Source organism: Elephantulus edwardii, unplaced genomic scaffold (assembly GCF_000299155.1).
Source record: "Elephantulus edwardii isolate Elephantulus edwardi_28Jun2011 unplaced genomic scaffold, EleEdw1.0 scaffold00042, whole genome shotgun sequence".
Lineage (NCBI taxonomy): Eukaryota > Metazoa > Chordata > Mammalia > Macroscelidea > Macroscelididae > Elephantulus > Elephantulus edwardii.
Window position 1 is genome coordinate 20770452 of NW_006399792.1, and position 15339 is coordinate 20785790.

At 39.9% G+C, this 15339-nt stretch overlaps 1 protein-coding gene and 1 pseudogene across 1 annotated transcript; one reads left to right on the plus strand and one right to left on the minus strand.

Annotated features, from left to right (window-relative positions):
* The first annotated feature begins 2702 nt into the window (after positions 1-2702).
* CXCL9 (chemokine (C-X-C motif) ligand 9) lies at positions 2703-7796 on the plus strand. The gene is made up of 4 exons (XM_006885307.1): positions 2703-2766; positions 4074-4200; positions 5622-5706; positions 7695-7796. The coding sequence occupies exons 1-4, from the start codon at positions 2703-2705 to the stop codon at positions 7794-7796; spliced, it is 378 nt and encodes a 125-aa protein (XP_006885369.1).
* Positions 7797-12874: 5078 nt separating this feature from the next.
* Positions 12875-15339, minus strand: part of LOC102858991 — a 7287-nt pseudogene continuing 4822 nt past the window's right edge.

Here is a 15339-nt window from a genome sequence, read left to right on the forward strand (position 1 = left end):
TTCTCCTGGCAGTCACTGGTATATTCAACACTCTTTTCCAGCACCACAGCTCAAAGGCATCAATTCTCTTCCTATCATATCTAATAATTACCCAGCTCTCTGACACATAGCAAGCAATTGCAAAGACTATGACCTGGATCATGTGCACCTAAATCTCCAGACTGATGCCACTGCTCTTCAGTACTCTGGAGAAGTCCCTAACAGCAGACTTTCTCAATGTAATTTGTCTCTTAATTTTCTGGCTGCTGGTACCAGGAGTTTTGATTGTGGAGCCAAGCAAACTAAAGCCATTAACAATCTCAATCTCTTCATCATCTATTATAATACTGCCAATCAGTCTAGTGGAGAGAATGTTGAGCTTTAATCCATACTGAAGGCTGTAATCCTTGACCTTCTGCAGCAAGGGCTTCAGGTACTTTCCAGTTTCAGTTAGCGGGGTTGAGTCATCTACATAACACAGGTTGTTGATGAATCTTCCTCCAATCCTGATGCCACATTTCTCCTCATACAGCCCAGCCTCCCAGATGATCTGTTCTACATATAGATTGCAAAGGCATGGAGACAAAATACATCCCTGGCATACATTCTTCCCCATTTTGAAAAATGCAGTGTGTCCCTGCTCTATTCTGAAGACTGCCTCCTGGTCCAACTATAGGTTTCATATAAGGACAATCAAATGTTTTGGGATTCCCTTTCTTCTCACAGTCAGTTACAGTTTGTTGTGATCCACACAAACGCCTATACATAGTCAATGAAACACAGATAGACATTCCTCTGGTACTCTCTGCTTTCAGCCAAGATCCATCTAACATTAGCTGTAATATCCCCAGTACCACAGCCTCTTCTAACCCCAGCCTGCACATCCAGCAGTTCTCAGTTGATGTACTACTGCTCCAGTTGTTTTTGGATAATTTTCAACATAATTTTGCTTGCATGTGATATTGATGATATTGTTTGATCATTTCTGCAATCTGTCAGGTTACCCTTCTTTGGAGTGAGAACAAATATTGATCTCTTCCAGTCAGTTGGTGAGGTAGCTGTCCTCCAGATCTCTTGGCACAACTTAGTGAGTGCATCCAGGGCAGCGTCTGTTTGTTGAAATATATCAACTGGTAAGCCATCAATTCCTGGAGCTTTGCAATCTATATGCTGAGGAAATTATTCAAGAAGCTGGACTATATGAAGAAGAATGTAATATCCGGATTGAAAGAAGATTCATCAACATATATTATGCAGATGACACAACCTTGCTTGCAGAGAGTAAAGAAGACTTGAAGCAATTAGTGAAGATCAATGATTGCAACCTTCAGTATGGATCATATCTCAACATCAAGAAAAAAACAAAACCTTACCACTAGATCAGTAGACAACATCATGTCAGATGGAGAAAAGACTGAAGTTGTCCATGACTTCATTTTATTTGGATCAACCAACAATACCCATGGTAGTAGTCGAGAAATCAAAAGACATGTTGTTTTGGGAACATCTGTTGTCAATAACTTCTCCAAAGTGCTAATGAGCAAGGATGTCAGTTTAAAGACTAAGGTGTAACTGATCAAATCCATGATATTTTTAATTGCTTCATATGTACCTAAAGTTGGACAATGAATAAGGATGACAAAAGAATTGATGCCTTTGAATTGTGGTGTTGAAGAAGTGTATTGAAAATACCATTTCAAAAGAAGCCAGTTTGCCCTGGAGGAGGTATAAGCATCATGCTCCTTATAGGCAGTGAAGGTGAAACTCCATCTCACATATTTTGGGCATGTTTGTCAGGAGAGGCCAGTTCTTGGAAAATGATGTCATGCTGGAAGAGAGTCAGATGAAGACAGTAAGAACGGTAGAGATTGTGAGTATGGGGTAGGATATGGCAAGGTTTAGATCTGTTGTTTTTAAGATCCCTGTGAATTGTAGTTGACTCAATGGCACATAACCTCCACAACAACAAATCATAGCAGCAATTACATAACTATCGTTGTTGTTGTTATGTGTCATCGAGTCACCTGCTACTCATAACAACCCTATGCACCATAGCTCTGAACCCTACTCTATTCTGAGCCAGCTTTACTGTATCCAACATACCTATCTCCCCATTATCCCAGTCACTGTGTCAAGTAAACCAAAGGACTCAACCTCTGATAACTTTAAAAAAAAAATCATCTGATCCCTAAGGAAATGGCAAAGCTTTAGGTTGTTGAAGGGGCAATATAAGAACTATAAATTAATGCAGCCACATTTGACACAGAAATAAAACCTACAAATAATAAAGTATTAAAATACTATTACTTAGCTGAACAATAACCTTCCCAATGTGAGAACTGCATCTCCAGCCCCTTTGTTACAGCGTTATATTTATTATATTTACTCTATAACACACTCTTCACCAAGGTGAGCGTTTGGAAGTGTATTAAGGCCTCTTGTAATGTTGAGTTCACATCCCTTACTCTAAGCCACCCATTTATGTGAAATGGAAGTAAACATGCAGAAATTCCCTTGGATCTGAGACTAGGATTTCCCGTAGCACCATCATGTGTGTGGTCAGTTCAGTCACACAGCTGCTAAGAATATCAGCCAATCAGCATCGAGGGGGAATAATAGATTTCCTAAATAAATACGATACCCAAAAACATGCTCTGAAGAATTTCTGAGGCTTGAAGTCCAATAGAGAAGAGACTCAGCAAACTTCCACTGACTCAAGCATGATGAAAACAAGCGGTGTTCTGCTCTTTCTGGGCATCACCTTCCTGCTTCTGATTGGAATTCAAGGTAAGGGGTTCTGAATTAGATTAGGTGAGTGGTCAAACATGTGGCTTTTATATAAACCTGTGGGCTCACAAAGTAAATGTTCTGTGTGCACCAGCACTTGAAGGAAATGACCCACACAAGCTTCTTGTTGATCCAGTGGATTATCCAAAGTTCATGCCTCAAACATGCCAAATCAAACACCAGTCTTCTCAATCCAGGTGTGTAAACCTCTGGCACCTATTGTGTTCAATAAATGTTCGTTGGCCTGAGTGATAATGAGAAGAGAGCCTCTGTCTCCTAAATGGATTTTATCACCCTGGTGTTGTGTGTATGTGCTGACTGATCAAGGATCTGTAATCAGGGAAATTGCCCCTAACCTGTTTCCCCTGCTTGGGGAAAATGGCTTCATCTTTTAAGCCTCAGGTGTTTCATCTTTAAGACAGAGATTTTGAAACTATTCCTTCTCAACCTACCATACAAAATATGGCATAGAGTTGTTGGTGTGCCTTAGAGTCAGAACTGACTCACAGCTGACCCTCCTGTGAGTTTTCAGAAGCAGTGTATCCCACAGGAGAAGATTGCTCAACCTTCTCCTGTGGAACAGCCGGTGGCTCAGAACCCTGTGCCTTTGGGATTGCAGCACAGCTTCTTACCACTAAGCCACTAGAACTCCTTAGGCATATAGTAAGTTTGGGTATAAATATATGGTGAAGGAATATAGACAGTCTTCAGAGGTGTCCAAAAGTTTAAAAGACAATTCAAAAGCAAGGCAATAGGACATGGGAACGGTGAGGAGAGTAGAGGTAATAGATGAGTTAGGGAAAGATTGCTGCTCAAACTAACATCTACTCCGTTGTTGTGTTGTTGTTATTGGATACCATAGAGTGGGAACTGACCCATAGTTGAGCCTCTGGTGGGTTTTCAGAGGCAGTTAATTGCACGGAAAGAGATTGCCCATTTTTCTCCCACAATACCAATTCTACTCCACTAAATTCAGCTACTCGATGGTACCTAGCAACGACGACAACAACAAAGGCTTTGAGAGTTAAGACAGTTATTTGCATCCGCTGTCTAGACTCGAAGTAACTGCAATATTGTTGTTAGGTGCCGTGGAGCCAAGTACAACCCATAGCGACTCTATGAACAACAGTCCGGATCAGTCAAGTTGATTCCAGCTCAGGGTGACCCCATGGGTTATACAGAACTGTTGCAAGGAGTTTGCTTAGCTGTAACCTTTATGCAAGCAGATGGCCAGGTCTTTCCGCAGGCAGCTGGATGAGTTTGAACCCATACCTTTTGGTTACTAGCCGTCCTTCTCTTTCCCCAAGGAAACCTAATAATGAGAAATAGGCGCTGTTTATGCATTGACTTCAACCAAAAGAAGATTCAAGTGCAAGCCTTAAAGGATCTTCAACAATTTGTTCCAAGCCCTTCTTGTGAGAAAATGGAAATCATGTAAGTAAAAAGCAGATCCATTGGGAGGGCCACTATTTAGTGTGAATATTTATTTAACCAAGAGTGCTTGCCCGTCGACCCACTCAAAGATTAGATGCTAAGCCTCTTCGCAAATCTAGTCTGTGTTTTCTTTTCTTTTCTTAGAAAACAAGGAATTTTTCTGATAAATGTTAGAAATCAAGGGTTCCTAATTTTTCTATTACCAAAGCAATACATGTTGAATATAGAAAATGTTTAATGCAGACAAAACCAAAAGAAGAAGAAAAAAATCGCTTGCTTCCTGTGGCAAATAGCATTAATCCCTTGGTATATAATCTTTCAAACCTTCCTTGTTTTACGACACACACACACACACACACACAATTATCTACCATATGGTATTCTGTATGGAGACCTGGTAACCTGTCTATAGCAAGTTGTGCAGCTGATTGAAAGGATGCACTTCTCCAGTGCTTCAAATCCACCAGCAGCTCTGAGGAAGAAAGATAGGCAATCTCTAATTATTATTTCTATCTTTGGAAACTTGATGGAGGGCCTCTGTAAGTAGAATCTGACTCCACTGAAATAGTTCTTTCAGTTTGACTATTTTGTAGTATGTGTTTTCACTAACACTGTATTAATGACCATTTCATTAAATCAGTAAATGTCCACTAACAATGTCATTTTTTATGATAGTGTTATTAGTAGTCAGTTTATAATATATCATGAATATAGCATAATTTTATGTTCAATACAGTATTGTTATAAATGTGACTACTTTCAAAAGTTTATTTTTGAAATCAAACTGTTATTGCTGCAGTATTATGCTTTGATACTTTATTGATACCTTTCTGAAGGTAGAATTACTAGGTTTAATGATATGAATTTTTAAGTTCTTTGATATCTAAATTAAGGAAAACAGAATTTATGTACGTATTGTCAGGTTGTATAGAAATTTTTTCTAACTTTAAATTATTCCTAGAAATTCTGCTATAAGTAATTCTAAAAATTCAACAAGTATCTATCTTCATCCTGTTTTAAGAAAACATTTGATTATATATGAAATGTTTTCATGGAAAAAAAAGTAACAAAATCCGTGCTTATTTTCATTATATCTGAACAAAAAGTTGACAATTTTTTCTGTTTTTATTATTCATTTGAACACAAGTAACTATCTGTAGCAGAACAGAACCAATATTAACCTAGAGATGTAAGTCTCTTTCAGTCTGCATTCATGTTGATCTTTAAATGCAAGCTTGTATTCTGTCCAGCCATTCATCTAAGCCTCATCACTCATTTAGGAGATGAGAAGGCAGGAAAAAGACTAGATGTTTTGCTAAATGTGCTCAGACACATTCTAATTGGGAAACTAAATTCTGGGGATTATATGAAGTATTTATATAATTAACAGAAAAAAATTCCTTTCATTATTTCCTTCTTAGTGCTACACTGAAAAATGGAGATAAAACATGTTTAAACCCAGATTTATCAGATGTGAAAAAATTGGTGAAAGACTGGGAGAAAAAGGTATGTGAAAAAAGAGTAAGCTTTTCTTCTTGGAATTAACTTTGAAAGGCAAATAATCTATGCTGCTCTTTTAAGAGCACATTTTAAATTCATATTATTCTGCTCAAGTTTTCTTTCCTGGAATGATGCTGTTACCTTATAGTAGAATTGTATCCTTACATATATTATCACTTGTCTATCTTTTTCACTAGAATGTGCATTCCCTGGGGGCAAAGAGTTTGTATTGTTTATTCTATACTATAAATCCATGTTGAATAGTAGACATTAAGGATATAAAGGTGATAAAATGTGGTCCTTTCCCTCTGTACCAAATGTGCCAATAATTAATTATGATAAAGTGTGATAAATAAGAAAATAAACGTGCATACAAAAATCATGGCAATTACAAAAGAAGTAACTAGACTGGCATGCAGGAAAATGTGTTCAAGAAGGCTTCTCCTGTGGTCACATTTTACTTGGTCTTGAAGGATCACTAGTTTACCAGGAAGATAATGGCAGCACAAACAAGAGTCGGTTCTTGGCGGTGTGGGGTGGGAAGGGTAGACACATGAAAGAGATTGCTCTGTTTAGGGAGACTCAAGTAACGCATCTGGAGTTGGTGTGGAGGAAGTGAAGAGATTGAAGGGATGTGCTAGTTTGCTAGAGCTGTTTCAACAAATGACCACAAAGTGGATGACATTAAAGAACAACAATTTACCGTTTCACAATTCTGGAGGCAAGAAGACCAAATTCAGAATTCACCAGGACAATCCTCTCTCTTTCTTTTGTGGAGGAAGATTCATCCTTGTCTCTCCCAGCTTCTGATAGCTCCAGGCATTTCTTCATGTTCCTTGGCTCTTACGTGCTTCTTCATATCACGGTCTTCTTGTGTCTATGTCTCTTGGTCTCTTCTATTATATAAGGACACCATATAAGGATAGGCATAGAAGATGAAGACCTACCCACTCTCTGTGATCTCATATTGACAGCTAAAATCTTAAAGACTCTGTTTCCAAGCAAGTTGTTTGTTGTTGTTATGTGCCGTCGAGTCACTTGCCACTCATAGCGACCCTATGTACAACAGCCCTAAACTCTGCTCTGTCCTATGCCAATCACACTGTCTCCAACACACCCATCCCGATTACCCCAGTCACTGAATCAATCCACCTCCTAGAGGGCCATCCCCTCCTGCGCTGTTCCTCCACCCTCCCAAGCATGATGTCCTTCTCCAAGGACTGGTCTCTCCTCACAACATGTCCAAAGTAAGTTAGATGGAGCCTCAGAATCCTTGCCTCCAAGGAGCCTCCCAGTTTAACCCTCTCCAGGATGAATCTGTTTGTTTTCCTAGCAGTCCATGGTACTCTCAATACTCTTCTCCAGAACCACAGCTCAAAGGCATCAATTCTCCTTCTATCCTCCTTAGTCATTGTCCAACTCTCTGGTGCATAACAAGTGATAGCAAAGACCATGGCCTGTATCAGATGCACCTTCGTCTCCAGAGAGACACCGTTACCAGGGGTTATAACTTCAACATAGCGTTATGGAGGTTACAACTCAGTCAAAACTACATGGGAAAGTACCAGGATCATGGTGGAAAGAATCTTTTATGGCATGCTAAAGAGTTGTCACAAAAGGATTATAGAGCATATACATTATTTGGAGTTTGGGTTTTGGAATCTGACAATGTTTCTGCCACATACTGGCTGCTCAAATTTGGAAAGCCACTTTCTCTAAACCTCGGTCTTCTCAGATGTACAACGTGGGTGATGGAAATGCCTACCTCAAGGGAGTGATCAACACTGTTGGAGTGAAGACACAAGAACAGACACAAAGCTGCTGCTTCCTGATCAAATGAACGAAACAGAATCAAAAAGAGTCTCTTTGAGAATATGGCAATTTTGAATCATTTCTGAGAATAGAGAAAAATTACTGTCAGAAGGGTCTAAAGATAAAGAAATAAAAATGTTAAGATAACGAAACATAATCTTTTCTTTCCCCTTTATTCATAGGTCAACCAAAAGCAAAAGCAAAATAAAATCAGGAAATACAAAAAGCCCAAGAAGATGGGAAAAAGTACAAAATCTCAAGGTGCTCATAAGAAGACTACCTAAGAGAACACTTTTACCAACAAGTATTTTGTATTATTGGGATTGCTGGATTTAAAAGAAAAGAAAAAAAAAAGTAATGAAATCATTCCAAATGGAAGAGGCATCTAATCCATGACCTTGTTAATTTTGCTAGAAAAATTCTGAAAGACCGTTGTAAAATTGTAGCTAAAGCTAGAAAGTTGCTTTTAAAATTCAAATGTGAGGAATTGTTAGAGGCTTTGGGGTTTTTTTTGTTGTTGTTTTTTCCTACCCTCAACTGGCTTAATTTTATCATAGTTAAGATCACACTTTCATTAGCACCCAAATCTGGAGAAATGTCCACACAGTCACATCCCACACACAACATCTGTCTGGGACAGCAGCCTTTAACTTGCTGGCCCACATACTTACAGCGTTCTAAGAGTACACATCAGCAAGTCCCAGGAGTCACAAAGTGTAGAGCTCAGATGGACCTCATCGACCTGCCATAGCCATCAGCGTCCAGATTTCACACACAATGTGTCTGAGAGAGAGATCTCTTGTTGCTGAGAAGATCACCAGGCAATCACCAGGCCCTTCAGAACCTTTTGTCTTTCTGAGGTCCCCCCTAATGTGATTCTATTTTACCTGTTCTTGCTACTTTATGCCTTACTTTCCCCCTTGACTTCAATCAAACCAGGTCCTCACTATCCTGTTGTTATTGTTCTGTGCCTTCGAGTCGCCAGCAACCTATAGTGACCCTATGTACAGCAGCTCTGAAGCCCTCCCTGTCCTGAGCCAGTCTCACTGACTCCAACACACCCACCCCCATTGCCCCAGTTACTGTATCTTTCCCTCTCATCGGGGTCTTCCTCTCCTGCTCTGTCCCTCCACTCTTCCAAGCATGATGTCCTTCTCCAAGGACTGGTCTCCCCTGAGCATCTGGCCAGGATGGACCAGTCAGTCCTCACCATCCTACCACCATTCCATTCCTGCCTCTTCTCCATGCATGTCATGCCCTCTCACTCACCTAGATTTATTCCTTTGTCATTCTTTACCAAATCTTTCTAGACTCTTGAGTTATCTTTTTTTTGTTATCTTAAGACTCCTATTTCACTTGATTTCATACCACTTTGCAAGCAGCTAATTAACCATTTAATTTTGATGAGTTTATCTTATCTCTCCAACCAGATTGTCAGCTCCCTCAGATTAGGGCCACACTGTATATTTCTTTCAATCTGTTGAGGGCCAAATGTACTAGGGAACAAGGTTTTGAACAACTTCTTAATTGCAGTTTTCCTGCGTAGGAGGGCAATTAGCCCATTTCTTTAGTGCAAGGGCTGGTTATCAATTACTTCAGACTAACCCCTGATGACCTCTTTTACTCATATCTTTGGGTCAATGTCACTGAAAGAGCCAAGAATGATGCAATATCCTGTTTTGTTTTTTTCTTTCGACAAAGTGTTCATTTGGCCCCAACAAAAGATGAGAATATCCACATGTTTAAAATACATGTGGATATTCTGAGATAGTTTCATAAAATCAAGGATATCTAAAGAATCTCATAATGAGAAAGGATTTTAAAAACCAACCAGCCTCTGACCTTTCTCTATCCAATCGAAAAATCCCTTCATTGCCATTCCTGACAAATCTTAACTTTGTGAGATCTGACCAGATTCTTAAATAATTTTGAAGACTCATTTTAGGTAAATCTAAGTTTTGTGTTCAAGTTAGTTGTTTTAAAATGTGTAAGGAACTGCTGCTATCAATTACTACACCAAGTATCCTGAAGCAAAAGGGCAGTAAAATACCACATTTGGAAGCCTGGCGGGTGCCTACTGAGTCCTGCAGAGCTGGGAACCCCTAAAGAAGGGGTTCAAGGAATTGCATGAGGAAATGAAGTAATTTACTAAGATTTGAACCTATAGATATTTGCACAAGTTTTGTTATTTCTCATTCAAATAGAAGATCATTCTGAGTGCTTCCAAGTGATAATTCCACCTAAACTACTTATCTAATTAATAGACACCAATTCTAGATAGTGAGGGGGCTTTGGTGGCCCAATGAATAAGTTGTTGTTGAGCTGCCAACCTAAAGGTAGATAGTTCAAATTCACCAATTATTCATTTTTAATAGGTAATCCCCTCACGTGTAATTTGCAGTCTCCAAGAAACCATTGAAAGGTCAATCTGAGTCAATTACAATACAATGATAACAGATCAGTTGGTCAGTCAAGAAATTCTTCAAGAAATTTAAATTTCACATAGCACTTAAATCCATGGCCCAATTACTAAACAACATACAGGTAAAGATCATATGTTTTTACTAACTAACTATGATCCACACATATGTATATTATATATTGTAGGTTAAAAGTCTTTTCTAACTCAGTAATTCTCCGCTGGGTTTCCAAAGCTGTAAACATTTAGGGGAGAGATTACCCATCTACAAATAGATATACACACATATTGGTACCCTACAAACTGCTCTGAGTATGAGACGAGGCCAGGTAGTGCTTTACTCTGTTATACACACCTGTTACTTTGAATTGGGGTGGAACCAACTCAAAGGCACCTGATAACAATAACAAGCATTGTAAGAAGCCCTGGTGGCACATGGATTAAGTACTGGACTGCTAACCAAAACTTCAGAAGTTTGAAATTACCTGCTGCTCCAGAGAAAGATGTAGCAGTCTGTTGTCATGGAAACCCTCTGGGACAGTTCTGTCTTGTCCATTAGGATCTCTGCAAGTCAGAACTGACTCAGTGATAACGAGGAGCCCTGGTGGCTAAATGCTGTTGTGAACCAAAAGATCGTCGTTTGAAATCCTCTAGCTGTGATGCTGGAGAAAAAGACATAACATCCTGATCCTGCAAAAACTACATACAGCCTTGGAAACCCCATGGGGCACTTCAACTCTGTCCCATATGGTTGCAATGAGTCACAATCAACTAGACGGCACATAGTAACTAACAACAACATACATTATAATCATGGAACATATCATATAATCATATAACATCATTTACACATGCATAAATGTTTTGTAACAAAATACTGAAATCAGCATTGATATATATACCTTGAACTTTGAAATATTTCTATAACAATTAGTATCAATGAATAAACTTGCTCAGAAAACGAATCTTGGGGTTTTTTTTTCTCCCTTACATCCTTCAACTATTGCATATTTAACAATAATTTTCATGTACCCTCATTCATTCACTATTTAAGCATCCTTCTCAGAGGAAATGCACTAGTAATAGAAATAAAGACACAAAAGACCTCTAAAAGCCTCCTCAGGGATAAAAAAAGACTTTTTTTAATGCAAAATGCAAAAATACTGCTTTATAACAACATTGATTGGCACTCTCTTCCTGTGTGATTCCCTGCCTCTGAAAACCCACTGGTGGGTCGGCTGTGGGTTCCCACTTGAAGGCACACAATAATAACAACAACAATAAACACTTTCTTGTAACATTTATTTCCCATTACTAATAAACTCAGCTGAATGACCAAAAAAAAAAAACCAACAACATTGATTTATAAGAGTTTTGGGGACTCTAATTTCTTTTCTCATTGATTTCACATGCAAGCAAGATTCTACTGAAGATTATCCAAAAACAACTGGAACAGTACATCAGCAGAGAACTGCCAGAAGCCCAGGCTGAGTTTAGAAGGGGTCGTGGTACTAGGGATATTGTAGCTGATGTTAGATGGATCTTAGCTGAAAGCAGAGAATACCAGAAGAATGTCTGTCTGTGTTTCTTTGATTATGCAAAGGCATTTGACTGCATGGATCATAACAAACTGTGGCTGACTCTGAGAAGAATGGGAATCCCTGAACATTTAATCGTGCTAATGCAAAACCTATACTTGGACCAAGAGGCAGTCGTCAGAACAGAGCAGGGCAACACTGCATGGTTCAAAATTGGGAAGGGTGTACGCCAGGGATGTGTCCTATCTCCATACCTTTTCAACCTGTATGCAGAGCAGATTATCTGAGAGGCTGGGCTCTATGAGGAGAAGTGTGGCATTAGGATTGGTGGACGATCTATCAACAATCTGCGTTATGCAGATGACACAACCCTGCTTGCTGAAACTGAGGAGGACCTCATGCACTTACTGCAGAGGGTCAAGGACTGCAACCTTCAGTATGGACTGAGGCTCAATGTCAAGAAGACAAAGATTCTCACCACAGGACCAATCGGTAGCATCAGGATGGATGGCGAAGAGATTGAGATTGTTCACAGCTTCAGTTTGCTCGGCTCCACGGTCAACACTCTTGGCACCAGTAGCCAGGAAATCAAAAAACGTATTGCGATGGAAAGTCTGTGGTTAGGGACCTCTCTAAAGTACTCAAGAGCAACGATGTCTCTCTGGATACTAAGGTGCGCCTGATACAGGCCATGGTTTTTGCAATCACTTGTTATGCATCAGAGAGTTGGACAATGACTAGGGAGGATAGAAGGAGAATTGACGCCTTTGAGCTGTGGTGCTGGAGAAGAGTGTTGAATGTACCATGGACTGCCAAGAAAACAAACAGATTCATCCTAGAGAGGGTTAAACCAGGCTACTCCTTGAAGGCAAGGATTCTGGGGCTTCGTCTGACATACTTTGGACATGTTGTAAGGAGAGACTGGTCTTTAGAGAAGGACATCATGCTGGGTAGAGTAGAGGGACAGCGCAGGAGGGGAAGACCCTCTATGAGGTGGATTGATTCAGTGACGGGGTAATCGGGATGGGTGTGTCAGAGGCAATGCGATTGGCACAGGATAGAGCAGGGTTTAGGGCTGTTGTACATAGGGTCGCTATGACTTGCAAACGACTCGACGGCACATAACAACAACAACAACAACAACAACAACAACAACAACAGCTTTCTTTTCTAGTCCTCAAGAGTCAGTGCCCTTCAAATGAAGTGAACAAGAAACCAAAAATGCCCTAACATGCTTCTGTCTCCTGACGTTATCTTTTAAAATGTTATTAAAAAACCTTGAGTAAATATAATTTAAGTGTAAGGAAAAGTTCTTTCACAGCCCAGAAAACTTAGGCTGGAAATTACATGCAGTGAAAAGTCCCTAAGATGTTATGCATGGACGAAGAATATAGGCCTATTACTTTCAAGGCCGGGTCAGGCAGTAGGGATGCTTCCGCAGGAAATGGACACCACTGGTGGTCATGGATACCCACAAGAGCCTTGACCTGCTCACCAGGAAGGTGCTGTGAAAGGGGCTGAGAGTCTGGATTCTGAAACAATTGAATTAAGAGCACAGCCCCTCCCCTTATAAGCTGCTTGACCTTGAACCAAGCACACAATTTCAACTTTTTGTGCTTCAGTTTTCCCATTCAATTGTTGTGAAGATCAAGTTCGGTACAGAGCCTGAATCATAAAGTTATTTCACAAGGTCAGAACTAACTCATTGCTGACTTTCAAGGGGTTTTCAGAGCCTGCAAATTCCTTGAGAGGGGATTGATTATCCATTTGCCCTGGCAAAGCAACTGGTAAATTCAAACCACCTGCCTTTGGTTTGGCACTGCGTCTCTTTCCTTATACACTGTTGTTGTTGTTGTTGTGTGCCTTTGAGTCACAATTGACTCAGAGCTGACCCTCCAGCCAGCTTTCAGAGGCAGTAAATTGCATGGGAGGAGATTGCCCATTCTTCTCCTGAGGAGCAGCTGGTGGATTTGAACCTTATGACACTGGGATTGCTTTTTACTATTAGGCCACTAAAGCTCACTCATTACCTACTAGGTCACCCATTTACCTCTGCTGTACTGGGCAATCTTTTCTTGTGCGATTTACAGCCTCAAAAAAACAATGGAAGATATACTATGGGTCGATTTTACGTGTCAATTCTGACTCCAGTGCAATGAGTTTGAGCACTTTTTGAGTACCTTTCTCACAACACAGGGTGTTCTGTATCCTCACACAGACAGAAACAACTCCAGAGCAGAACAAAATCCTCTGAAGAAATGAAATCACAAGTCTTTCTGACTTGTAAAAGGGGTAGATGTGTCAGAGACAGTGAGGTTGGCTCAGGATAGAACAGGGTACAGAGCTACTGTGCATAGGGTCACTATGAGTTACTGTCGACTCTACAGCAAATTAAAACAACAACCAGGCCTTTATCTTAGAAATCTCAACAATCTCATTTTCCCCCTATAGATAAAGTACTTTTCTTTGTGTGGCTGTCCCCTCTTCCTCATTTGAATTTTGCTTAAATGCCACCTCATAGAGTCTGCTTCCTTCTTAGCAAAATGGCCACATTCTCCCATGATCTTCTCTATCATAATTTACTCATTAATTCCATACCATTGAGTCAAAACTGACTCATAGCTGACCCTCCCTGGAGTTTTCAGGGGTCTGTATATCATGTGGGAGGAAACTATCCATCTCCCTTCCTCAGAGCCTATGGTAGATTCAAACTGCCAGATGGACATCACTTTTGGATTGGCATCACTTTTGAGTTACAACTCTCTAAGTTACAACTCATAGTTAGCTCCTAACTACTGTAGTAGTTTTCAAAGTAGATAGAGTACGTGTATCCTGTCAAGTAAATCAGGAGGTCATATTTCTTGTGCTGATATCCTGAAGGATAAGTGGTGGTGTTATTAAGTACCATCAAGTCGAGTATAACTAATACTAACCCTATGAACAACAGATCTGGAATCTGGCCTATCCTGTGCCATCCTCATCAGCTCTGATTTACTTGATCATATGTTGGCAGTCACTGTGTCAATCCATCTTGTTCAGGGTCTTCCTCTCTGTTGCTGATCTTTCACCTTTCCTAGCATATCCCTTTCCAAGGAACACCTCATTCTAGCAATATTGCCAAAGTATAAGAGAGGAAGATCTACCATCTTTGCCTCTAAGGAGAACTCTGGTTGTACCCTCCCCAAGACATATATGTTCTTTTGGTAGTTTATAAAATATCCGATACTCTTCTCCAACACCACAACTCAATGACACTGATTGTTCATTGGTCATCTTATCCATTGGCCAGCTCTCAGATGCACAACAAGTGATTGAAAAGACCAAGGCCTGAATCAGGTGCACTTCAGTCTTTAAACTGACATTATTATTCTTTGGTACTTTGGAGAAATCCCTGACAGCAGACTTATGTCTTTTAATTTTCTGACTGCTGGTGCCAAACACACTGATTGTGGTTCCAAGTAAGATGAAGTCATTGACAATGTCAATCTTATCTCCAACTAACATGATGTTGTCCCGGACAGTAATAGTCACTTGATATATTTTTCTTTTTTTAGTTGACTGACATGTATTTAAGTCAATTCAACTGGTATATCATCAATTCCTAGGGCCTTATTTTTGCCAATTCCTGCAAAGGAGCTTGAACTTCTTCCTTCATCACCACAGGCTGTTGCTCATATGTTGTTTCATGAAATTCTTCTGTGTCTGCCAATTTCTTTCTGTACAGTGCCTGTGTATACTCTTTCCATTTTCTTTGAATACTTCCTGGATCATTTACTATTCTGCCCAAAGCATCCTTAAGTATAGCAACTGAAGGTATGAATTTGTTCTTCAGTTCCTTGAGCTTCCTGCAGCCACTGTTCTGCCATCTTC

Excerpts from the sequence above, each read along its gene's own strand:
- CXCL9 (XM_006885307.1), top strand. The coding sequence starts at position 2,703 with ATGAAAACAAGCGGTGTTCTGCTCTTTCTGGGCATCACCTTCCTGCTT. Across the intron at positions 4,201-5,621 it reads TGTGAGAAAATGGAAATCAT|TGCTACACTGAAAAATGGAG; the intron begins GTAAGTAAAAAG and ends TTTCCTTCTTAG. Across the intron at positions 5,707-7,694 it reads TGAAAGACTGGGAGAAAAAG|GTCAACCAAAAGCAAAAGCA; the intron begins GTATGTGAAAAA and ends CTTTATTCATAG.